The following is a 26202-nucleotide window of genomic DNA, read 5'->3' as shown; positions in this document are numbered from 1 at the left end:
GGCTCTCACCACTAACAGGGACGATCTAAGCTCCCTCTGGTGCAGAAAAGGGGAACACTTTGCCCATATGTCTCTTCTACGTGCTTTAACAGCCATGGCAGAAATTGGGCTCAATCATGATATCCTTTTCTGCCAAACCTGGGGTTGTTTTTAGAATATTTCCAATGTAAAATTTGAGACTGCTGCCATTAGTAGACTGGCATTGGCATTCTGTCCATACACATTTGCCTCCTTGCTGTAGAGTTTGCTGAGGTTAACTGCAAGATCCAATGCAGAATTGAATTGCAAGGACTTTCTCTAAGAAAGGGGTAGGAAAATAGCTTTGGCAGTGCTCTGGTTAGCATTCTTTTGATTGACCTTTCTCTGCTATGTGAACATAAGATGGTATTCCCATTGTCTATGAAGTTTTCCACGTTTGGTGAAAAAAAAAAAGTTCACAGAATTCCTTTGAATTAAAAACCTTACTTTCAGAATTTCCTATTGAGAAATGAGACCAATAACAAAAAATTTGGAAAGCCCAGCAAAACCTAGACAGGTAGACTTCCCAATTCCTCCCAGTAACAAGCTCCCCATATCTTACCTTCCTCACATAAAGGCTTTTAATAAAACTTCACTTTTCCCTCCACACTGACATTGTAGTAAGTAATTTAGAAACCATTCCTGTTAGGCTCTGAAATAGGTTTTAGCACAAACGCACAGCTTCTTATCTGAACCTTGCAGAACCAGAAGTATTTAGGAATTGCAAAAGTTTTTGAATTTTAGAAAGATGATAGGGTACAAATTGTATATTACTCAGCATCCCCCAGCAGCATCTCAGACAACTTGTAATGGAACATATTAATGTTTCTGTAGTGAAACATATGAAAAGAATAATACCAGGTGAGATAAATGAAGATTATAAATACTTTCACATCCGTTCTGGTTAGATTTTTCCATCAGCTGAATTTCTTCCAAACTTAGGGAAACCTTCCCCTTTTCATAACTTTTTGTATTTCAGAATTAGGGATTAGGGATGTGGATCTGTACTTGATTTGAAATGGGAGTATACTTGACATTAAATAACAAAATTCCCTTGTAGGATCTGTCTCAAGGAGGGCCTGGTAAGTCCCTCACCAGCCTCTCCATTCCTTCCCCAGAACAGGCTTCTTCCCTGCTGCCCATCTTATGCTGAAATGGTCTCCTTTCAGGTTGGTATAAGGACCATCCTGGATGGAGCCTCTTGTCAGTTCACTTGTTAGGTGTGTGGTTTGCTTCCACTCCAGATTGTGGGAGGAAGGACTTGTTTTTGGCTGCAGGCCTGGAAAAGAAAAGACAGTGAGCGGAATTGGCAAAGGATTAGGAAATAACACGGTTGGTTTTTTTTCTCCACAAAGTGCCTAACATGGCACCTGGAAGATAATAATCATAATCATAAACACTCAAGTGCTACTTAATATTTATCTGATACTTTCTGTATGTCATTTCATGTAATTTTTACAGCAGCCAGCTGAGTTAGGTTTATTTGTTACCCCATTCTGCTGAGAAGGAAACCAAGACACAGAGGAGAAGTAAAGGAATTTTCTCAATGTCACAGAACCAGTAGGTAGTAGAGCTGGGATTCAAACCCAGGCTATCTGGCTCCATAGTTCGTCCTCTTCCCCATTATGCTATATTGCCCCTCAGATGCTCAACAAAGGGCAATTGGACGCAATGTGAAATACGGCAAGTTTTCTATTAATAAGGATCTGAAGGCAGCATTTGCTCAGGGCTGCTCCTTCCCTCTTTCTGGAGTTACATACTAATTCTAACTCACAGAAATCAGTAATGCTGTGGCCAGTAACCAACCCTTTATCTTTGCCTTCCTTAGATCAGAAATCAGAAAAATCATTCTGTGAAGAGGATCATGCTGCCCTAGTGAATCCAGAAAGTGAGCAGTCGGACGATGAACTTCTGACCCTTTCTAGTCCACATGGCAGTGCCAGTTGTGACAAACAACAGGGAGCTAAAAAGCCCAGCAAAAAGCAGCAGGAGCCAGCTGCGCCTCCCCCCCCACCACCTGAGGATGTGGACCTTCTGGGCCTTGAAGGGTCTGCAGTGAGTAAGAACTTCTCTCCGCCAGTGGCTCCTCCCACCAATTCTGAACTGCTGAGTGACCTGTTTGGGGGTGGAGCCGCAGCTGGGCCTGCCCAGGCTGGCCAGTCAGGGGTGGAAGACATGTTTCATCCAAGTGGACCTGCGTCTGCCCAGTCGACACCACGCCGATCTGCCACCTCCACCTCTGCATCTCCGACCCTAAGAGTGGGAGAAGGTGATTTTTTCCATGTTGCACTGTACCTCTCAGTTTTAAATTGTAAATTTTGGGCCAAGCAGGCACAACTGAACTTTCCTAGTAAGCTAGACTTTTCTGGCCTCCCTGAAAGTCTCTTAGAGGTCTCTATCTTCAGAACCCAAGAGGAAATAGAAATGTTGTCTGTTTTGGTAGGACAATGTAAGAGTCAATATTTGAGCTCTTCATCTTTTCTTTGTTTTTTTCTTCTCAAAGCTTCAATCCCTGAGCTGCTTCAGTTACGTTTGCTTGGAGATGTAGATTGATGAATTATTACTAATCATAATAGCTAATATTCAAGGAGTACTTACTGTTTGCCTAACATGAAATTTAATGCTGAACATGGATTCAGTTATTACAAAAACCTGGTAATTAGGTGCTCTTATTGTCCCTATTTTTATAGTTAAGGAAATGGAGGCATAGGGCCAAATTAGTGGCATACATTTATACAGCTAATAAGTGCTGGGGCCAGGGTCCAGAACTGGGTCATTTCACTTGAGAGCTCTCTCTTTAGTTTTCCTGTAATGTTTTCCTGGAATTGTAATTTTCTGAATACACTTTGATTATGCAGAGAAGTACTTGCTTACCTCAAGATACATTTAAGGGACATATGCTAGCAGCACAGCTGACTATAGTAAAGCAGTTATCACCCATGTGGTTCAGCTTCATTCTGCTCATTGCTGTAGACTCCACCTATGATCATCCACAATTTTTTGAAATTTGCAAGACACTGTAGGTGGGTAAGCATTTGAGCTGCCCCTTATTACCATCACCATTATCCAAGATGACATCACATTAGGAAGAGTAAAGAGAAATGTCTCCACTCTCCGCTCATATGGTAACCTTTGGGAACTTTCTTTCCCAAGCAAATCCTCTGGTTCTCAGAAGGCTCTGAAGTGGTCTTGATTTATAGCCTTAAACTGAAGGCATTATTTGTAAGAGTGAGCCTTAACATCATAGAATGTGGATATTGAGGCTCAAGCTCCTACATTAGGGATTGATGGAGTCACTGTGGTACCCAGGTGCCCTGAAATCCAGGCTGTTTCCTCTATCCTTGACTTCCTTTTACCCAGTTCTTACTCACCAACAGTGAATTAAAAAATCTGCAAGGTTCACAATATCATAGTACTCAGTCATGTTTTAAGGCCACACATCTTGTGTGACTTTTAGTGATTTAATTCATCATAGCCCCATGCAGATAGTTATGTTCTAGTGTTGGAGCTACGAGGGATCTTTGAGACAGTAGTTAAATCTGTACCTCAGGATGTAGATAATGACATTGAAGCTAAATGTATTGATTGACTTGGCTTTCTGGAACCTCCATTTCATTGTCTATGGAATAAAGATAATACTATTATCTGACAGGGAGAGACTGAGAATCAGTTGAAGTATTTTTTTTATGAAAGGCAACAGAAGCCCTAAGAAATGATACAATATTAGTTTTACTGTACTGTTGCTGGAGACCTCAGCTGCTCACTTTGTTCTAGTCTTCTTAGTACATCCATAAACTTTTCCTCACTTCACTAAATCTGCATCTGGTTTCTAGCAAGTTATCGAGGGGTGGTGTTTTGAGAAAGCATTTGAGGTACATGGCAACATTCATTTTCTCCTCTTTCTAACTTTAATGTGAACCAGAGACCACTAAAAACACAAAACGAAGCAAAACCTGATCAGTGAGGTTTTCTACTGTTCACTTTGATAGCGGAGCTACCCCGCCTAGTATTTGTCCACTAATGTATTCAGTAGGGGCACAGTTTATTCATTGAGCATCTCTTTTGGTCCAATTATGGTTTTGCTAGTCATTTATAGAGGGCCCAAGAGGTCCTCATTTATAGTGTTTACAGATCATCCAGTGGATAAATCTACAGTCCTCCTTTGTCCACAGAGATAGGATTATTCTGTGCAGTCAAATCCTTAGGTTCTATCATTGGCCTGGGGGATGTTTTAAGAATGGGATGGGCTGTGGGGAAGCTCAGGAGGCGGGCTTCATCCCCATTTTTCAAGTATTTGGCCTAATGCCTGCCTATAGTGACAACTTCAATATTTACTTAATGAATGAACTCACAGGACAAAGAGACACGTTTTTCCTTTGGTTGCCTAGGTGCCACCTTTGACCCATTTGGAGCCCCTTCTAAACCATCAGGTCAAGACTTGCTGGGCTCTTTTCTGACCACATCCAGTGCTTCCAGTGACCCCTTTCTTCAGCCTACAAGAAGTCCTTCACCTACAGTGCATGGTAAGAACGTATTTTAGTTAATTAATTTTTAAAAGATATTATTTATTTATTTTAGAGAGAGTGTGTGAACAGGGAGGGTGCAGAGGGGGGAGAGAATCTGAAGCAGACTCTGTGCTGAGGGCAGAGCCCCACGTGGGGCTCGATCTCATGACTGCAAGATCATAGCCTGAGCTGAAACGAACAATTGGACACTTAACCAACTGAGCCACCCAGGTGCCCCAGTAAGAATGTATTTTATATTGTGTTCAGTGGAACATAATTTTAATAGGTCCTCATATATAAAAGCATCCTGTAGGTGTTTTGTTTTGTTTGGGAAAAGCTACATAATGCATCTCCTTTTTGGAAATCAAAAATTACAGTAACATATTAAAAGCTCTGGTTGGCTAGTCTGATTTGAAATGCTCTCTAGATATTAAATATATGCCAAATTTCAAAACTTAATACAAAAAAGATTGTAAAATATCTCCTTAGTATATTTATATTGATCCCTTAAGGTAATATTGCATAGGATTAAATAAAATATATTAAAATTAATAAAATACATTTAATAAATTAAATAAAAAATATTTAATAAAATTAAATAAAATATATTAAAATTAATTCCACCAGTGTTTTTTTTTTTGCCTTATTTTATGTGACCACTAGAAAATTGAAAATTACATATGAGGACCACTTTATATTTCTATGTTAGAGACTTAGGTTATATGGAAAGAATAGTAATTATCCATTTGTTATGTACAAAAGGGTATCATTTAGGTAACACTGATTAAAACTGGAGCTTTTTAGTGGAGAACAAATGATTTCAAGCTAGAGAATTATAGCTTATTCTCACTGTTGAAGTCTACTTGAACATTACTGGCCTCAGTCTGCAGGGTGAGGTATTGTTGAAGGCACCCTGAGCCCACCAGGTGAATGCAGTCTAGTCATCATCAGGTTGACTTCTTGGAAGCCAAGCAAATGCAAACAAAGGATAGTTGTACAACATTGGCCAAATTCTGAAAATGAGAACTCATTCAAAGAAAAACTTGTGGGTGATTTCCAATTGGTCTTAAATGTCAAACTATTTAAAGTGGGGTCATAGGACAACATTCAAGAAATTCACCTCTCACCTTGAGTAGTGGCCACTGAAGAGAATCTCCTGTTTGGAAGTTAATTACTTTGGGAAGAAAGATGCAGGGATAGGGGTTAAAGCTGTCATTTCTGCTCACTCGGCATGGAAGCCAGAGTCATCAAAATGGCCTATGTGGCCCATGTGCTCTCATGCACTCCAATGCTGTGACCTCATATCCTCTCCCTCTTTCTCTCTCCATTCTAGCCATACTGGCCTCTTGCTGTTGTACTGGCTGTCTTCTCTTCCCCAGGCATTGGCATGACTAACTCCTTCACCTCCTTTGATCTTTGCTCCCCTGGCATCTTCTCAGTGAGGTCTCCAGCTGCTTCACTTCATATTATAACTCATCTCCATGCCCTTACTCTAGATTTTTCTTTCCATTGTATTTATTAACTCAATAATTTATTTATGTGTTATGTATTCAGCAAAAGTTTACTCTACCAATGTGTATTCTTCTAACATATCTGATTCTCTATAGCTGAACATTTCTTTCAAATTCTACATTTGGAATTTTGAGAGGGGTCAGAATGACCTCTCTTCAAATGGCAGTTAGTTTTGAGTGGTAGTGAACTATAACACCAGCATGGTAAATGATGTATATAGTTAGTGCTCAATACATGCTCTGCTTGACTCATCATTCTTCATTCAGTCACAGCAGAGGATAAAACAAAATTTCAGTTCTAAGCTGATCATGGCTCTCATACACTTATTAATACCAACTAAAGGCAAATGGAGTTTAAGTTTCTTTTTACCTTTTCTTATTGGCTACTGACTTTGTGCTATATGTAGAGGTAGGACAGACAAAAATTTTTTCATGTCTTCAAGGAACTAATTCAAAGTGTGGATGGAAGTAAAATATGGGTAAGCCAAAATATGTCTTCCTTCTGGAAGACAAACAGACAGTATATGGGTTTTACCCACTGTAATGTAAATAACCATAGATGAAGGCACGAAAATATCAGTTTTGCAGAATGTTGGGAGAGCTTAGAAGGGGAGATGAATCACTTGGGACCCACTTGGTACAGGTCATGCAGGCTTCATGGAAGGGACAGTGTTTTTCTGTGTGAACTCAAGAAAGTAGGTTCTCAGTTTCTTTGTTATGATTCTTTTTCTTCCCATTTGCAGCTTCTAGTACACCTGCTGTGAACATTCAGCCAGATGTTTCAGGAGGTTGGGATTGGCATACCAAACCAGGTAAAAGTCAACTGGTTATTTTTGTGCACATTTAGCCAATTGCTAAAGCATAATCCTTCACCCAAGCTATCATGAGTACCTGCAGAGTATTATAGCCCACCTAGGTAATTTCCTAAAGACTCACCTTCTGGTGGAGCTTTTCATATTGTCTTTGATGACATGGTAGTAGTGTGTTTTATTATACATTATTTAACTATTCACAGTTTCATTTGCTGCATGTCTGTTTTCACAATAGAATTAGATACATCTGGGTATGTAGCTGACTCAACCACTTAGAAACATGCAGATTTTTTTTATAAGCCTGACCCTCCATTTTTCAATCTGTAAAAAAGAGTTCATAATCTTGTCTCACACAGTTGTATAAGTGAAACAGCTTATATGAAGTTTTCTGGCATAGAGTAGGTACTGAATAATCTGCATAGTCTTTCTTAACAAGGGATTTGTTTTAGGGCTGAATTTGTCTGTAATAAATAAATTCTCTTTGTCATGGCTAATATGATAGTTCTTGAGAGCCGTCTTGTATGACTGCATTTCCAGTACGGCGCAAGTTAACACACACACTCATACATATATGCACACATGAGCATGCGTACACACATACACACATTATATGCTTATCACAGCAACTTTTTGAAGCAGTTACTATTTCCTTGTTTAACCAATTAAAAAATACTGAAGCTCAGAAAAATCAAGCAACATGTCAAGTTACTCAGGAAATGGCAGAGCCAGAATTCAGATCCAGTCCTGACTTCAAATCTCATTGGAAAGAATGAAGTCAGGTGATATGAGAGGTAAACACTGGACATAATAGTTCACAGGGATGGCCAGGAAATGACATACGCCTTCTCTGTTCCATGTTCCTTCTCCAGTCCACTATTGCTTAAGTCAGGGAAATATGGTCTAGTAACTTCTAACATATTTGCAGACCCTATCCTAATTTGCTATTGGAGGCAAGAAGAGCAGTAGCTCTGGATTTCTGAATTTCAGAATTCAGCCTTGGACAACTAACTCATTCTCAATGATTTTATCCTTTTCAGGAGGTTTTGGTGTAGGAAGCAAGTCAGCTGCCACAAGCCCAACAGGATCCTCACATGGCACACCCACCCATCAGAACAAACCGCAGACTCTGGATCCTTTTGCTGACCTTGGGACACTAGGTATGAACTCAGCATGTTAAGATATAAATAGCACTTATTTTGGCTACAAAGCCTTACATCTAATCTCTGGTATTATAATAAGCTGGTATTGTTACGTGGGAAAATACATACTAAAATAGTATATTCTTAAGCAATACTCTAAAATTTGAGATTGGCTTTAAAAAAAGAAAACAGGCTTCAATCACTGAGTTGGAATTAACCCCTAATAAACCATTTCTCCAATGCATTATTTTGGATTAGTAACATAAGTATAGTCAGAACCTTCAGGAGCACCTAATAACAGAGTTTAGCAAAGGTAAGGAACATGTAGGGAAATGCTGAGAAATTATGCTAGTCAAGATAGATTTGTGCCATATGGGGCCCGCTGTGCGCTGGCCTTCCTGTGATGGCACCCCTGAGATCCTCACGTCAACAGCCCTCTTCTCTCCACTGATTACCGTGCTCTTTGGTCAGTTTGTAAAATTCCATACAGAAAAAAGAGTCTGTATATTATTTTCAAAATGCCTTTCATCATATGTTAATCACTGTTGTAGGATAAGTATTCCATGAGCAAGTGATTTTGGAAGTACTAAGTTTAGTGAACATTGATTATTGCAAAAACTTCTATGCGTAACCGTTCATTGTGATGTTCCCCAAAGGATGTAGTTTGCAGGGTTCTCAAATTATGTCACCAAGGAACCTTTTTTTCAAGGAACAGTTTGTTGGACTAGCATGTCATAAACTTTTTTTTTTTTCCTTTCTCCTTCCTCCTCTGGGCAGTGTGGAGTTAAATAAGGATAGGGTGTTCCTGACATGAAGCTTGGAATTGGCCATGCTGATAGTTTAGGTTCTCAAGAGAACCCTTCTGAGGCTTTAGAGCCAAATCATCTATAGAGAATGAGAGCATGACTCCATTATTGCCAGTAATTGTGTCAGAATCTTGGCCTTCCATCATACACTCTTTAGAATTTTTTTTAAGAATTCTCAAATTGATTTTTCTTTCCTTTCTTTTCCTTCTTAGTATAAGCTTCAAATTTTAAAATCATAACATCAGGTGAAATTCTGCTTCAAATAAAATCTTACTGTTCATTTTTTGTCCATTCCACAACTATTTGCTAAGTGCCTTCTGTGTATTAACATCGTGTTAGTAAAAACCAAACAAACAAAACCAAAACAAAATTCCTGCCTTCCTGAAGCCTATATTCTAGAAGGGGAAAGAAATAGTAAATGAACAAATGTATGATAATAGTATCAGTTAATAAAAAATAGCAATGTTATTTTAAGTGCTCTACCTATATCATTTTATTTAATCTCCTCAATAATCTTTTGAAATAGGGACTGGTATCCTCATTTTGCAGACGAGGAAACTGGGGCACAGAGGATTAAGTCACACACCCGAGTCACATGGTTTCACACCCTGAAGCTCCGGAGCTCACACTTACAAGCCCCATCTTAAGCGCTATGGGAAAAAAAAGCAGAGAGCGTGTGAGTGATGGATGGCCTGGGGTGTTATTTTAGGTATTAGGTGGTTAGGAAAGACCTCTCTAAAGAGGTGATCTTTATAGAAAGTTCTTTTTAAAAATCCAGCATCATATCCTGCATTTAGTTGTCATGTCCTTTTAGACACCTGTAATCTGGAATCATTCCTTTATATATATATATTTTTTCCTTTTATGACATTGATCCTTGAAGGATATAGACTAGTTGAGAAAGTCTCAGTTTGGGTTTGATGTTAACTTTGATCACTGGCTTTAGGGGCTGTCTGCCAGGTTTCTTCATTACAAAGTTACCATTTTTTCTCTTTGTAATTGATGAATAATCTGGAGATAATTTGAGACTATCCTATCTGAGAATATCCGATTCTCCGTCTGATTTAGCTACTGGTTTTAGCAGTCATTAATAATTCTTGCCTGGAGCAGTTATTACTATGATGGTGACAAAATTGTGATTTTTCTGATTCTGCCCTTCTTTTTGCATATATTAATTGGCATTCACTTTTTTTTTAAAAAAAAAAGAATCTCTTTTTCTTTCTGTCTCTCATCAGAATGGACTAATGTATTCTTTTTTGATTCGCTATTGTCATTGCTTTCTGTAATGTTCACATCTCAGATTTGGTTTGGTTTGTGAAAGTTCCTTTTTTTCTTGCTTCTATGTCCTTTTCACTTGTGTTCATCAGTTTTTGAGATCCTTCTTTCTTTATGGCACAACGAAATGTTCTACGCTTGTTTTGAAATGTCTGTTCCCCAGTCCTAAAATCAGTCATTCTCCAAGAAATCTTTATCCATTTTCGTAAAGAATGGCATTTGGAAACCAAGGTCTGTTTGCTAAGGGTGTTCACTGATACTGGAGTGGGTGTCACTGTTCTGCCTTTCAGGAGACATAGAGAGGAGATGAGCAGGTATAACTATATATAAAATCCCATCCAGTCACAGGGATTTTCTGTGCTTTGCCCTGTTCCACATGTGTGTCTTCCATTGCCCTGGATCTCAACAGCATTAACTGTCATACAACAAGAATAATTTCAGAATAGCTACACCCATATCACTACAACAACAAACCTGCTGGGTAGGAGTTCTTTGTCAGTTTTGAAAGATAGTAATTCATACAACTGCTGGGAAAACTGGCTTCCTACATTTCTTCATTTTTCAGGTCACATAACTTAGGAAAGTGAAGTGACTTTCCTCAAGCCTTATACACTGAACCAGGTGTATAAGCAAAGGGAAGAAGAATTTTTGACACCTTGGCAATTGCTTTGAGGATTAAAATTAAACTTCTAAATTACATATCTGCAATTCAGAAAAGACAAAAGACAGTGTCCTTCTCCTAAAGGTATTTTCACATTCAACAATTCTGATATGAACACCAATGCCTTAGTTCCTCCCATAGACAGTCTGATCTAATTGGTCTGGCTGTGGCCTGAGTATAGGGAGTTTTAAAAGCTCCCCAGGTGATTGTAAAGCACGATCAAGCCTGATAACCACTGCTTTAGTTTTTAATGAGGATACCAGTGGCCTCTGGGTTTAGCTGCTGCTTTGCATTTTTGTCAGTTCCCTGCTTCAGTAGCACTAAAAATTAAATTTCTGAACATGGTAGAGAATATTCTGGAAGAGTAGGCATCAGAAAGTCCTGCAATGTTGATGAGCCCCTTGTGAGCAGGATCAGCATTTGCCTTTTCACCATTATGTCTGCAGCCTAGCATATGAAAGATGCTCAATAGTGTTTTATAAATGAATGAATAAGGCTGGCTAATGGTTTATCTATCTTATTAATTCTTTCAAAGAATCAACTCCTGGTTTTGTAATGAATGAATAAATGACAGTGTATTGGGAATATGGAAGCTTTTATTTTATTTTGTTTTGTTTTATTTTATTTAGTTTTTAGGCTTTTCCATATTTATTGAATTTAATATATATATTCCGAAGACAATATATATCTATCTATATCTATCTATATATATATTCAGAAGACAATAGTAAGGAGCCTCACACTGTAAAATGAAATCCCAGTGCAGAATGAATACCCCGCCTAAGGTGTATGTTGATGTGCTGTTGGCAGTTGGGCCCAGAGGCTCATGAAAGAGGCTTCGTGCTCTGAGTTACATATTGACAAGGGGCAATGCCAAGCCTCAGACCTACCATCATTACCTTTTCCTATTAACAAGTATTTATTGAGCCTTTATCATGTACTGGTGTATACTAGTCATATGAACTTGCATTGTATTATAATATATAATGTCTCTTAATTCACTTAATTCAGGGTTTGTGAAATATTTTCATATAGCCTTTGCGTCTTTATCGTATACCTGTGATATAGATGTGGTTCTGGTTTTACAAATGAGGAAACTGAAGCTCAGTGAGTTGAAGTTTTTCACTGAGCTTCAGAAGAGGTAGGATTCTCTATAGATCATATTCTCAGTGCTGCATTTCCAGCGCCCAGCAGAGTAAATGGGACACAGATGCCCTGTAAATACTGATGAATAAACGGATGGATGGATGAATAAATGTGTGCATGAATGGGTGATAAAGCTGAGACTCAAAGTCAGATTGACTCCAATTCCCAATGTCCATAATACAGCATTCCCAGTGGGGAAGGCAGAAGGAGTCCTAGATGAGAATAAGGGAAAGATTTATAGAAAGAAGAAACAGTAAGGGATAAATTGTAGTGACAGGCTCTGAGATTTGGGGAGGAATTCAGGATTATGGGTGCAAAAAATGAGCATGACATTTGGAGGTAGGATGCCTATAGTTAAGTCCCAGCACCACTAATAGCTGTGCCATCATGGGCACATGTGGAAACTTCTCAGAGTTTTGGATTTCCTCATTTTTAAGGTGGGGTCAGCATGAAAAAAATGCTCAACATCACTTGGTATCAGGGAAATATAAATCAAAACCACAATGAGATACCACCTCACAGCAGTCAGAATAGCTAAAATTGACAACTCAGGAAAACAGATGTTAGTGAGGATGTGGAGAAAGGGGAGCCTTCTTACATTGTTGGTGGGAATGCAAACTAGTGCAGCCACTCTGAAAGACAGTATGGAAGTTTCTCAAGAAGTTAAAAATAGGGCAGCCTGTGTGGCTCAGTGGTTTAGTGCTGCCTTCGGCCCAGGGTATGATCCTGGAGACCCAGGATCAAGTCCCACGTCAGGCTCTCTACATGGAGCCTGCTATTCCCTCTATCTGTGTCTCTGCCTTCTCTCTCTCTCTGTGTCTCTCATGAATAAATAAATAAAATCTTAAAAAAAAAAAAAAGTTAAAAATAGAGCTATCCTACAACCCAGTGATTCACTACTAGGTATTTATCCAAAGGATACAAACACTGATTTGAAGGGCCACATGCATCCAATGTTTATTGCAGCAATGTCCACAATAACTAAACTATGGAGAGAACCCAGATGTCCATAGATAAATGGATAAAGAAGATGTGGTATATATATATATATACAATAGAATATTACTCAGCCATCAAAAGGAATGAAATCTTCCCATTTACAATGACATCGATGGAACCTAGAGAGTATTATGTTAACTGAAAAAAGTCAGTCAAGAAAAACAAATATCATATGATTTCATTCATATGTGGAATTTAAGAAACAAATCAGATGAACATAGGGGAAGGGAAGGAAAAATAAGATGAAACCAAAGAGGGAGACAAACCATAAGAGACTCTCAACTATAGGAAATAAACTTGAGGATTGCTGGATGGGTGGGGAACCTGGGTGATGGGCATTAAGAAGGACATTTGATGTAATGAGCACTGAGTGTTATATGCAACTGATGAATCATAAATTCTACCTATGAAACTAATAATACACTACATGTTAATGAAATTCAATTTAAAATAAAAATATATGTACATACATACATATACTACTTATGGATTAAAAACATAAAAATAATAAAGTGGGGTCATAGTACTACCTACCTCCTTAAGAGTGTTGTATAGACTGAAGACAGTAATATACACAAACATATTTTGTACATAAATATTAGTTATTTTATTATCACTCTTACTTTGGATTTGGTGCATGGAAGGCTTCCTCAAGATCACTACATTCCAGTTTCTCATTTTACTTCCTTAAACAAAGCCACAACTGGCTTTTGTATTTTGGAAAGAGCCCAGCATGTATGGAGTGAATACTTAAAAGTTTGGAGATGGTGGAATCAGAATTCTACTTAAATTCCCAGCACAGGGATCCCTGGGTGGCGCAGTGGTTTAGCGCCTGCCTTTGGCCCAGGGCGCGATCCTGGAGACCCGGGATCGAATCCCACGTCGGGCTCCCAGTGCATGGAGCCTGCTTCTCCCTCTGCCTATGTCTCTGCCTCTCTCTCTCTCTCTCTCTTTCTCTCTCTGTGTGACTATCATAAATAAATAAAAATTAAAAAAAAAATTCCCAGCACAAAGTAATAATCATTTTTTTAAAGCTTGAGTAAGATAATTTGCCCGGTTCAAAGTTGTGTTTACTTTCCTGCAATGAAATGCAAGAAGTGTGAAATTGAAACCTACTTCTGAAATTTCAAAATATCTTTGTTTACTCTTGGGCACTAATCACGTTTGTACTTACAACAAACAATGATTAATCTTGATCATTGACGTTTAAGTCATACCTTAATGAGTGAGCATATTTGTTTTATTCTCTATTCTTGTCTTTTGGTAGTTTTTCTTCCAGTGAAAAAATAGAATGTGCTTAGAAGGTAGGAAGGAGGGGAGATGGCACAGAGGGAAAAGCCAGGGCTCTTCAGGCTTGGAGTCAAAGACTTGGATTCAAATCCCAGTTCTGCCACTTGTTGGCTCTGAGTCTTGGAGTAAATCACTTAACTGCTCTGAACTGCAGTTTGCTTATCTGAAGAAAATGATGGGGCTATTAATACATACCTCAAAATGTCAATGTGGAGATTAAAGGAAATATATACCTGTAATTTCTCTATTAGGAAGGTTCATTGTGCTATTAGTCAAGGTAATTTCCGCTCAAGCCACTGAAAACAGTAACTTGGGACACAGGAATTAGAGGCTACTCAAAATAGCAGTCCTACCCTCTCTCTGTTTGTGTTTCTGTAGGTAGTTCTTCATTTGCCAGCAAACCCACCACACCAACTGGATTGGGTGGAGGATTTCCACCTCTCAGCTCACCACAGAAAGCGTCTCCCCAGCCCATGGGTGGAGGGTGGCAGCAGGGAGGCGGCTACAGCTGGCAGCAGACACCATCTAAGCCACAGGCTGGCATTCCCCACTCCTCTCCTCAGAACCGGCCCAACTACAACGTGAGCTTCTCAGCCATGCCTGGGGGGCAGAATGAACGTGGGAAAGGATCAACTAATTTGGGTAAGGATGATGGTGTGTAGCCTGACCAGAGGGTAGCCTGTATTGTCATACTACCTGTATGTGTGTACATCTGAAGAAGGAGACTGAAAACAATTCCAGTGTTTTCTGAATCAGTCTTATAGTTGTAGAGGCACACCATGATCCCTACTTCCCACTCTGTGCCTGAAGCACCTGGGTTTACCATGCTCATAATACTTTAATCATTTTGTGACTACTAGTTCACTTGTCTGACTCCATACTGAGACCAGATGGAGAGCAGGGACTGTGGCATATTATCATTAGCACCTAGCTTAGTGCTTGGCATGTCGTAGGCATTAAGTGAATACCGAATCAATGTGAATGGAGGGGTGGCTGGTTCTTGGAAGCTGTTATTCCTTTGGAAGAAGGAGTAGAAGAGACAGGTTGGGAACCTTGCAAGCACTGGTCATATTTGGATCCTGATTAGAGGAGTGTGTACATCCTGGACATTTGGTCTTGCTTATGCTCTGGGGTTTTCTATGATGGTTTTTATCCCCTTGTCTGAGGAGAAAGTTAAAAGAACACAAACAAAATGGGCCAACAGCTAAGGCTAGAGGATACTGTAGATAGGACTCTTTCTTTTTTTGAATGAGATTCTTGATAACAAGTAAAAAATAATGTATTTTGCCTAATAGGGATGGTTAAATTTGAGTTTATTAAATGGCCTGTTATAATGTATTACATTTCAATTGATTTGCTCGTACTCAAGAACTAAATGTATAAGGACATGGTGAGGAAACAGGCCTTTCGATGGACCAAGGAAAAGGAAATTCTACTTTTTCTAGTAACTGTAGCTCTGCCACTTATTCCAAGCAGTTTCATGTATTATTTCATATAATCTTCAAAACCATGTCGTAGATGGGTTTGAAAAATCTATGACAGAAATAAACAGAAATAAATAGTAATTTCTTAAGTTTGTACAGCTTGTTAGTGACAAAAGCAAGATTAAAACCCAGACAATGTGGCTTCAGAACCCCTTCTCATAACTGTCACATTCTCATAACTGTCACACCCCTTCACATAACTGTCTTCTCAAGACAACAACATAATGGATTTTTTTTTTTTGCATATATAACATCATGTTTGTTCTTTGGTTAGCAGTGGATATTGCTTGGACAATTCCATAGAGTCTTGTAGCTTCTCTTCCATTTTTTTTTTTTGAGTAGGGTCTTTAGTCAGCAGATATTTATGGACCATCTTCAGTAAGAAAACATTGGGGATTACAACAGTGAACAAGACAGACAAAATCCCTCATCTCAGAGTACTTAAATTTTAGTGTGTGCATGTGTGAGAGTGTGTGTTCAGAACGTCTTAGTAGAGAGACCGCAAATGGGTTTCAATTCACATGCCACCTTTGGTGGATGAGTACTGACAGTGTGGATTGATTTCTGTGTTTTGGTTCTATTCTGTTTTAATTTAATAAACATTTAAGTAGTAAGGCACTATTCGAAACACTTAAAAATGTTAATGTACCAATTCTCACAAGAACCCTATGAGGTAAGTAGTATTGTTAACACTATCCCTGTTTTACAGATGAGAAAATTGAGGTATGCAGATGATTAAGTGACTTGGCCCAAGGTCACACTGCCAATAAGTGGCAGAGCTGTAACTTAAGACTGGAGAGTCCAGCTCCAGAGACTTTGCTCTTTGCCACCATGCTAGGCTGCTTCTTTAAACACTAAGAAAGATTGTGAGGCTACAGCCAGACTTGGTGAATAAGAGCACTGTAAGGGACTAAACTGTCAGCTGGGTGTGGGCAGGAAAGCGGTGGCATCTGTGCAAGTACCAAAACCCAGTTGTTATTCCCATCACTAACTAGTTGTCTGACTGGGGTGAGTGGGGTGGGAGGCATAATGAGTATCCTCAGCTGTAAAAAGGTGACACAATGGGAAAGGTGTTATAGAGTTGGATGTAGTCTAACAATCTGGCCTGGAGTTCTAGCTTTGCCACGGATATGGTTTATGATTCTGGGCAAATCTCTTAGGTTCTCTAGACCTCATTTTCCTCATCTGTTAAATGGGCATGACAGTCTCATACCCTATTCATTGGTTAATATAAGGACTAAGAGGATTAATGCATGTGAAAGCACCTAAGTGCTATGAGGTGATATGATTTTATGTTTAAGAGTAAAAATTATAATGATTTTTCAAAAACTGTATTGCAGAAGGGAAACAAAAAGCAGCTGACTTTGAAGACCTACTTTCTGGTCAAGGTTTCAATGCACACAAAGACAAAAAGGGGCCTCGAACAATAGCTGAGATGAGAAAGGAGGAAATGGCTAAGGAAATGGATCCTGAGAAATTAAAGGTGAGTGAGCCCCTGCCCCAGTGTGATTATTCTGTGTGACAAAGTCATGTGACAAGGTCATGGGTATGGAGCATCAGTGTTTCTGTTTCCTGGCTTCCTCACTGCTTCCCTCCACTTTCAACCAAAGCAGTTCTACTTTTATCTGTTTTGATTCTAGAAGTCTAGGTAAGATTAGATTTGGGGAAAAAGAATATTTCCCCATTAAAAAGAAATTGTAAACCAGATACTCCAGTTTAGCTTGGAAACAAAAGGATGGTTATGTGGATGAATTGTGTGAGGTAGTGAAGGAAGTGTTTGTAAAAGATCAAGAGAATTGGAATGTTTCTCACAGATGGAGAGATTGAATTCCTACATGACAAAATTCTAAATATGCTGACCCACTAGAACAAACTGGGAGATGGGGCTCTGATCTTGTTACTGCATTAAAAGATCTCCAAAACCAGGATTAGCACAGCCAGTCCATCTTACACATTTTAAAGAAATGTAACATATTTCCAGACAGATTTGAACATTTGTTAAAAATATATAGATTCTTAGAAACTCTTTTGAGTACTCTTTGAGGATCCTTTGTTTGTATGTGCCTTTTATTTCATGTAACACCACAGGGGTTTCATATACCTTCCACAATTCTGTGTTCCATCTTGATAACATTTGTTCATTAGGCAAACTCTGAAAGTTTTCTATGAAAGAAAGTAGTTTATGCTTGGTTATTTAGCTATACAGGGTACTTAGTTGCTTGGGAGAGCAGCCATCATTACCTTGCCTAAACCATTCATTTACCAACAAATACCCACAGAGCAGCTATTATGTGCTAAATGCTGGTGTGTTCTTACAAATCCTTCAACTTTATCACCTCATTGGTTCAAACTATGAGCATTCATAGAACTTTTTGGATAATTCATTTTTGAGCTCTGTTTTGAACCAGGCATGTTATTTGGCTCCTGAGTTACACTGACATAAAAGAAATGGTACCTTTTCTCAGACAACTCTGCCTAATGGCAAGGAAGGACAAACACACAGGTGATGGCAGAGACCAAAGTAGACATGGGGTATGCTGCCATAGAGTTCATGCTTTAGGAGTGAGATTAACAATGGGGTGGGGCATAGAGGAAGGAATTCAAGCTCTCAAGGGTGAACAGTATGAAATTCATGAGCAGGCTTTAAAAGGACGATGAAGGGTCAACCAGAAAGACAAGTTAGGAGTTGGAGGGGGGAAAGGATCCCAGGCAGAGGAAACGGCGTGGCTGTATGCACAGAATCCTAAGTAGCTGATGTTGCTCTGGGTTCCAGAGTCTTGGTGGGGACCTTGGGGACTTGAAAACATTTGAATTTCCTAATTCCCTGTGTATTTACAGATTTTGGAATGGATTGAAGGCAAAGAGAGAAATATCAGAGCACTTCTGTCCACAATGCATACTGTGCTGTGGGCTGGGGAGACCAAATGGAAACCAGTTGGCATGGCAGACCTGGTAACACCAGAACAGGTGAAAAAGGTGTACAGGAGGGCTGTGCTGGTGGTACACCCAGATAAAGTGAGTATAACTTGTCCTATCAGGTTGCTTCTGCCGTCCTCATTCTATTGGTTTCTGACCATGTATTAAAACATTATATTCTCAACTTGCTGGTTACTAGGCCATTTAAATGATAAAATAAAGTCCATGGGCTAACATCAAGTATTTAAACAAATAGTTTGCTTTATGAAGCAAGAGAAATTAAACTATATATTACAATAATAGGATGAGAGGGCTTTACTTAAGTGTATGATTTACCACGGACTAATTTTTAGGGAACAGATTTAAATTGTGTCCTGGTTTAAAATAGTAAGGATGGGCTAAGAACTGGACAGAGGAAAATTTTTCTCCTATAGAGATATAGCAGTATGTTTAGTCACAATTATGGGGGAAAAGCTTTAGAATGTAGTTGGCAAAATTGGTGTGAATCAACAAAGTGTTCAAAACGGAACTAAACTTGCCATTATATCAGTTGTGCCACTTTATGTTTGCATTGAAGTACATACACATATACATGCTCTGCAATGTCAGAAACTACTGCATGGCACGATTGAAATCATAACACGTGGAAACCTCTTAGATAAAAGTGAGTCGCCTTGCTGTCATATAGACAAACTAGGTGTTATTTATCCCTGTCCTGTTATGTGAGGCTATGGTTGAAATGCCACTTGGGAACACATGTTTGAATTTGATATATTTCATTTTCATTTCTCCATACATTTTGTGACTAGTCTGAAGAGAAGACTTAATAAGAAACAATGTATTCCAGTGAATCAAAACAGAAAAAGAAATAGGAGCCTAGAAAAATACACAAACTCTACACCTGTGTTGTGGGTCTCCAAGAACTTAATTTTTTTTAGAAATGGGAAAATAGGAGTTTAGAAATACAATCAGTTATAGATAAGCTATCATGAGCCTTTGTCAATTAGTAGATAATTCTGGAGAACGGGTGCATCTTTTGCTGCTCGTTAAGTGCTCTATATCCACTCATTCATGGATTACTATTACTGCATATGAATCCCTAAGGGGAGGGAGTATTGGGGAGGTCATAGTAATTAGGATCATATAGATTGAGCTATAAAAAGAGAAATGGCCTAATAGAAAAACATTTCAGTTACTCAGAGCCCACATATTAGCTGTGAAAATTGCAATACAAATAAAATTTTGGTCCGCAGTATCTAATGGTTTTTGTTTGTTTGTTTGTTTTGCTTTTGCTTCTTCTATAGGCTACGGGGCAACCCTATGAACAATATGCAAAGATGATTTTCATGGAGCTCAATGATGCCTGGTCTGAATTTGAAAATCAAGGTCAAAAGCCCTTGTATTAATTCGTGAGCTTTTCCACCTCCACTGCAGACCTGTGCTAATGTTTAGTGTGCATCACAATTCTGAAGTTTTCACAGGTGAACCAAAAAACTCCAGTAACATGTATCCAGTACTAAACTGTTAAATTACTCGTGAATAATTCCTCATTGATAAGGAACGTGGATGTTTGTTTCCCCAAGTCCCCACCATAAAAAGTCCAAAGTAAGGGAAGGAACTTTAGTGAGATGACCTTGTGGAGTTACAACATTCCAGCCTGCCCTTTGGGGAGCTGACTCAGCATTTTGTGGGGAAACGGAAAACAGAGGCCACCAAAGGCATAACACCCATCTCATTGTCTGAGAACAGGATTAATGAGCAAAAGCTATGATAATTGGATTTACATGATGGATTTTAACTAATGGCATTTAGATTTTATTGGAAAGATGTAATTTGAGCCATGGCTTTACATACATTCTAGGAACACAACCACCAAGTATTTTATTTTTATGGAAATTTACAATGGTCTTTAGCATAATACTGTATACTTCTTTTGGTCAAGAGGACTAACTGGTGTAAAAGAACTTGAATTGTGGGAAGCGATTGTATTACAATGCAGCAATTGCCAACTCTTCCTAGATAAGCTAAAAGTTAGTGGAAATGCTGACTAAAGAAAACAGTGACTCTGGAGATAGAAATCTTTGCTCCTGTTCAGAAAGTTGGGCTTCTCCCTACCTTTCCCTTTAGAAAACTGTGGTTGCTTAGAGAACATGTCTTAATGACGTAACTTCAACTCTAAACCTGATTTGAAAGAAACTTACAATGTTGTCATTAGGCTTCATACTCTTCCTTTTGCTTAGTCAAGAAAATGTTCTTAGCTGGAAATGGGCTGTGAAGCAGTTTGGGACAGTCACAGTGTAAGTGTATTAGGAGTCTCTGTCCTCTAGGTTTGTGAGCAGTTGCTGTGAGAGGGTAGCAAATCCACACTCAACACGAGTAATGAGGTAGGCGCAGTTGCGGCAGGAGAACTGGGCTCACCTTCCCACCCGAGTCCGATGGCTTGTCTAGATTTGCCTGAAGGAACCGTGTTCTCCTCCCACATGTTGAAACTGGATCCCTTGGATTATTACAGTGGGGGTTATTTTTTCAGAGTAGCCGGGGGCCCACAGGAACAGCATTCACACAGGGACATCTGTGAAAGCAAAGCAAGAAGGAAACCTTTGCAGACTTCACACTGGTTGGATTTCAGTTCAGTGTTTTGGCTGTTTCTCATCTTGAGGGGTCAGCACTTGCTGTCCTGTGACTTCAGGAAGTCTCTCTGGGGGTGCACATACACGATGTGCATAGTAAATATATGCAAAGCAGACAGCAAAAAGATTTCCATGCTAATGTTAAAAGGTTCATGCTCAATATTGTGAAAAGCTTTCAAAAGTTGTTTTTAAAAGACAATCATTTTTCTGTTTCTATTTTAATTTTCTTGTGGCAAACTGTACCAGAAAAGCAGCATGTCAAAAATACTTTGTTCTATATAGAACTAACTCTTTCTTTCCTGCTTGCTCACTTTCTTGCTTTCTTTCTCTCTCCTTCCTTTTTTTGTTATGTTTGTTATTTATTTTACCCTTTACTGACAATGTGAAACTCACCAAAAATATTCTCTTTTTAAATATACAGCTGTAAACTGTTCAAGGTAACCATAACAAACTAGGTGTTATTTATTAACGTATTATGAAATAATGTTTGATCCAGTATGTGCTTGTCTTATTTAAAATTGGAATGTGAGACATGTTGCTGTGACCTGGTTTTTTTTTTTTTTCTCATTCACATGTGTAGATATTGTGTGAACCACAGTATATAATGATAATATTAAAAGGCTATTATGTGAATGTCACGTACATTTTGAAATGATAGAACTATATTAGCTTTGTATCATGTTTGGGTAATTCATCAATGTTCACAGTTTAAAACATCATTAAATATTATGTAATTAGCAATGAGAAAGAATCTTACCTAACTTATTAAATTTGGGATTTCCCTCACCTTTTTCCAGATACATTATAATTCTGGGCCCTATTTATCTCAAAACTCTTAACATATGCAGACCAACAGGTTTTTGCATTCCTTTTAAATATCTGGTTGTGACAAAGCTTGTTGTTGATCAGATTCACTGTTTCATTCATGTTTATTGTAATATATTTTTTGTTTTGTAAATATGTTACACACAACAAAATGTGATTGGTCTAAAATATTTGTAATGTATATTAAAAGGCTCAAAAATATTTGTAGAAACCTAAGTTATTTTTGCACTTGTAGGAATATAATGACAAGTTTGAGTTATATCTTCTGACATGATTCACTTTTAAGAAAAGTTATGGGAAAAGAATATGAAAAGCATTTAATACATTTGCACCAAATTGTAATCTGAGAGGATTTCTAGATGTATACTTTAACCACCTCCAAACCACCCTTTCCCTACACACACACACACAAACACACACACACACACATACACACTTTTGTTTGATAGTGCTACCTAAATACTATGTTTTAAAAGGAATCAGCAAAAAAATAAAAGGAATCAGCATAGAAATCCTGGTCTCCTAGATAGAATATTAATGGATTTTCAAAGCTACATTTGTATGCTGAGGCAAAGGGATTCATCCTGGGAGTCTGAAACTTTGTCATAGAATACAGATATAGCCGACCTATGAGAAATATGTGGATTAGGGTTTCTGAACCCCCACACAGTCAAAAATCCATGTATAACTTTTGACTCCCCCAAAACTTAACTCTTAAGAGCCTACTGTTGACCAGGAGCCTTACTGAGAACATAAAGTCGATTGACACACATTTTGTATATATATGTATATAATACAGTATAATGTATAATATTTTATATTACAGAATACTGTATTCATATAATAAAATGAGCTAGAGAAAGGAAAACGACAAGGAAGAGAAAATACATTTACAGTCCTGTGTTGTATTTATTGAAAAAAATCCAAGTATAAATGGACCTGTACAGTTCAAATCTGAATTTTTCTTTTTTTTTTTTTTTTTTCAAATCTGAATTTTTCGAGGGTCAACTGTATTTTAGTTCTTTAAGGATAGAAGCAGCATGTTCATTTGGAAGCATATGCTGCAAATCAAAAGCATTTGAATCATCCCTCTGCTGTCTCTGTCTGGAAGAATGTTGAAGTTGGATCCTCGTGCTGCTGATGAAACCCCATTGTGAAAGGAGTGAACACAAATGTTGAATTTCAGAAACAGTTATCACAGCAACAGGACAGTTTCCCTGCTGGAAACATCTATGGGGGAATTTAGGTCAAGTAAATAGGTCTTGGTTGTTCTAAAGATAAACCATGGTGTTTGACTTAACGGTACAGTATTGGTTTGAGACCAGAAGACTGCGTTTAAATCCTGGTTTTTCTACTTAAGGACTGTCCTATTCGACAAGTTGCTTAAACTAAAGCTTAATTTTACCACCTGTACAATAGAGAGAATTGTGGCCACCCTGCAATGGAGGCATTAGGGACTTTACAGAAACTGCTATCAAGTGAGTACTCATGACACAGGAGCTGTTGTCATTGTTACTGAGAGTCTGTAGGACGAAGTAGATGACTGCAGGTCAGTATTGGGGCTGGAATTACCCCAAACTTTGGGTTATGGGGAGTGAATAACATAAATAGAAGAAAGCTTCAAAAGAAACTTGTGCCTTGGCCCTTATTTCTGTATTCATGGAACTCCAGAGATCTGCCTGCGTAATGTGGCAGAGATTTGAACCGTAGGCTCTGTGAAGGGATGGCTGTGTGAAAAGTGGTTGTGAGTCAGGGAGAGAAACTAATGTTAACTCATTTCAGTGGGGGCATCACCCTTGGATTTAACTTAAGCCCTGACTTGAGAGTGACCTTGGTACAGACAGATGCCACTGCATCTATCTTGCATGTAGGATCCTAGGTGTTATTATATACGTTTGTTTTCTTATTTCATTCTCAAAAAGTTCTTAGAGGCAGAAAACCTGCCTCAGGAAATGGAAGCCTGGAGATGTTTACCCAGACTTCGGTTATGAAGCTAGATCTTTCTGTAGGATACTACAGGGTAGGATGGTACTATGGATGGTGAACTTACTAATTTTTTTTTAAAGATGTTATGTATTTATTCATGAGAGACACACAGAGAGAGGCAGAGACAGGCAGAGGGAGAAGCAGGCTCCCTGCGGGGTTAGGATCCCAGGACCCCCGGATCACGACCTGAGTCAAAGGCAGATGCTCCGCCACTGAGCCACCCAGGTGCCCCTGAACTTACTAATTTTTGTTAATTCAACCAATATTTTGTGTAAACTGTATGCAAGATACCAATAGATATGTACGGGAAAATCAGAATGACCAAATCTGCTCTGTAACACATAAGAGGTTGCTGTTCTAAATACTACAACAGATTTATAGGGAGTAGTACAAGTGCTGATTGTCAAGTTCACCAGTTTTGGATTTTATCTCAGCTTCTCTACTCACTAGTGACTATTTGAGCCTCAGTTTTCCCATCTGTAAGATGGAGATAATACAACCCAGTTCACAGTGTGAGGCAACTGAATCAAGGAGAGAATATAAGAGTTTATCTAAAGTGGTTCACTGAAGTCCTAGGCAGCGTGAGGGAGGACATGGGTCTTACACATCCAACTCCAGGCTAGGTTTCAACTCCTAAGGTTTTACTTTCTTTTTGGGTAGCCCTTTTATTCTTGAGGAAACATGGAATGGGTAAGTGGGAGAACAAATTTTCAGTGCAACATCTGGCAAAGGGAAAGCAGATTTTCTCAGGAGATGGTTAAAGCCTCTGGAAAGATGCTGTCTCTTTAGAGTGTTTAGTAAACTGGAGAGGACAGATGGTGTGAATTACTGCAATTTTGTGAATTATAAGAAGTATACGTCTGATCATTTGGATGACCAAAATATATTTCTTATATATATTTGGTCTTCATCACAATTGCTGGCTCACAGCTCCCCAGAGCCTTGGAATTTCCTTAAGTGTAGAGAATGATGAGGATGTTTTTTGTTATGTTAATGAGGTGACTTTTGGAAAGCAGCTAAGGATCTGGGCTGGTTGCCTATGGAGCCAACCACGTTTTTAAAGAGGGTTGGTACTTTTGGTCCTACCCCTGACCCCCAGGGAGGTGGGGAGGAGCTGGAGGTTGAATCATTCGCCAATGCCTAGTGATTTAATTGATTGTGCCTATGTAATGAAGCCTCCATAAAACCCCAGAAGGACAGGGCTCAGAGAGCTTCCAGTTGGTGAACACCTGGAGACGTGGATGGAGCAGCTCTCCTGGAGAGGGTGGAAGCTCAGTGCCCTTTCTGCACACCTTGCCCTATCCGTTTCTTCCATCTGGCTGTTTCTGAGTTATAATCATTTATAATAAACTAGTGATCTGGTAAGCAAAATGTTTCTTTGAGTTCTGTGAACTGCTCTAGCAAATTAAACATGAGGAGGTCCTGGGAACCTCTGATTTATAGCCAGTCCATCAGAAGTACAGGTAACAACCTGGACTTAACAACTGGCATCTCAAGTCCAAGGTAGGTCAGAAGCAATAGGTAATGACCTCCCTTGTGACTTGGGACGGAAGGTGAGAGGTGCAGAGGCTTATAGGATTAAACCCTCAACCTGTGGAATTTGATGCTATCTCCAGGTAGAGAGTATCAGAATTGAACTGAATTGTAGGACATCCTGCTGGTGTCCAAGAATTGCTTGGTGTTGTATGGGAAGCTTCCCTACTCACCCCCCTAACCCTCCCCATCCCCTGCCACACACATACACTTAGAAATTAGGTCCAGGAACCGAATTTAGAGATAAATACTGTCTCTGCATTTTTCTGATTCCAGACATTACCCTTGAGCCAGCATCTCATCTATTTGCTTCTTATTCCCTTCCAGTTTCTTACAGCTAAGCCTACTCAAATCAAGTTGCACCTCTGAAGTAATGTCACTTTCCTCCAAAATCACCTCCCTTGTGTGGGCCTGGCCTCAGGCTGACTTGGAAGGCTCCAGCAAACCTTTATATACGGCTTTTCAGACACTTGCTGGGTGCCTAGAAATAGAAAGGGAAGTGGGGAGATTTGACCCTATAGAAAATCCTCATCAATTAAGGGGGGAAAGTCTAAACTTCCTAATGAGAGCAGTTTGGCAGTATGGTAAGGGAGCCAAAAAGGACAGGCTTCCAGTGTATGGCTGATAGGCGGTTCCCCCTGAATGCTTTAACAGATATTAGGAAGG

The 26202-nt window shown here is 39.0% G+C and overlaps 1 protein-coding gene across 5 annotated transcripts in view; it reads left to right on the top strand.

Annotated features, from left to right (window-relative positions):
* DNAJC6 (DnaJ heat shock protein family (Hsp40) member C6) overlaps positions 1–22819 on the top strand; it is a 140105-nt gene extending 117286 nt beyond the window's left edge. For 4 of the 5 annotated variants that reach the window (XM_041772874.1, XM_041772875.1, XM_041772876.1 and 1 more), the window contains 8 exons: positions 1847–2287; positions 4407–4541; positions 6778–6846; positions 7884–8003; positions 14541–14804; positions 16987–17129; positions 18485–18661; positions 19867–22818. In XM_041772874.1, coding sequence (XP_041628808.1) covers positions 1847–2287; positions 4407–4541; positions 6778–6846; positions 7884–8003; positions 14541–14804; positions 16987–17129; positions 18485–18661; positions 19867–19968 — 1451 coding nt within the window. In that variant the 3' untranslated portion in view covers positions 19969–22818. Of the gene's footprint in view, positions 1–1846; positions 2288–4406; positions 4542–6777; positions 6847–7883; positions 8004–14540; positions 14805–16986; positions 17130–18484; positions 18662–19866 lie in introns of all 5 variants that reach the window. The other variant, XM_041772873.1, reaches the window with a different exon arrangement.
* The last annotated feature ends 3383 nt before the right edge of the window (positions 22820–26202 follow it).

This window comes from Vulpes lagopus, chromosome 10 (assembly GCF_018345385.1).
Source record: "Vulpes lagopus strain Blue_001 chromosome 10, ASM1834538v1, whole genome shotgun sequence".
NCBI lineage: Eukaryota > Metazoa > Chordata > Mammalia > Carnivora > Canidae > Vulpes > Vulpes lagopus.
This window is presented reverse-complemented; position numbering and strand designations above follow the sequence as displayed.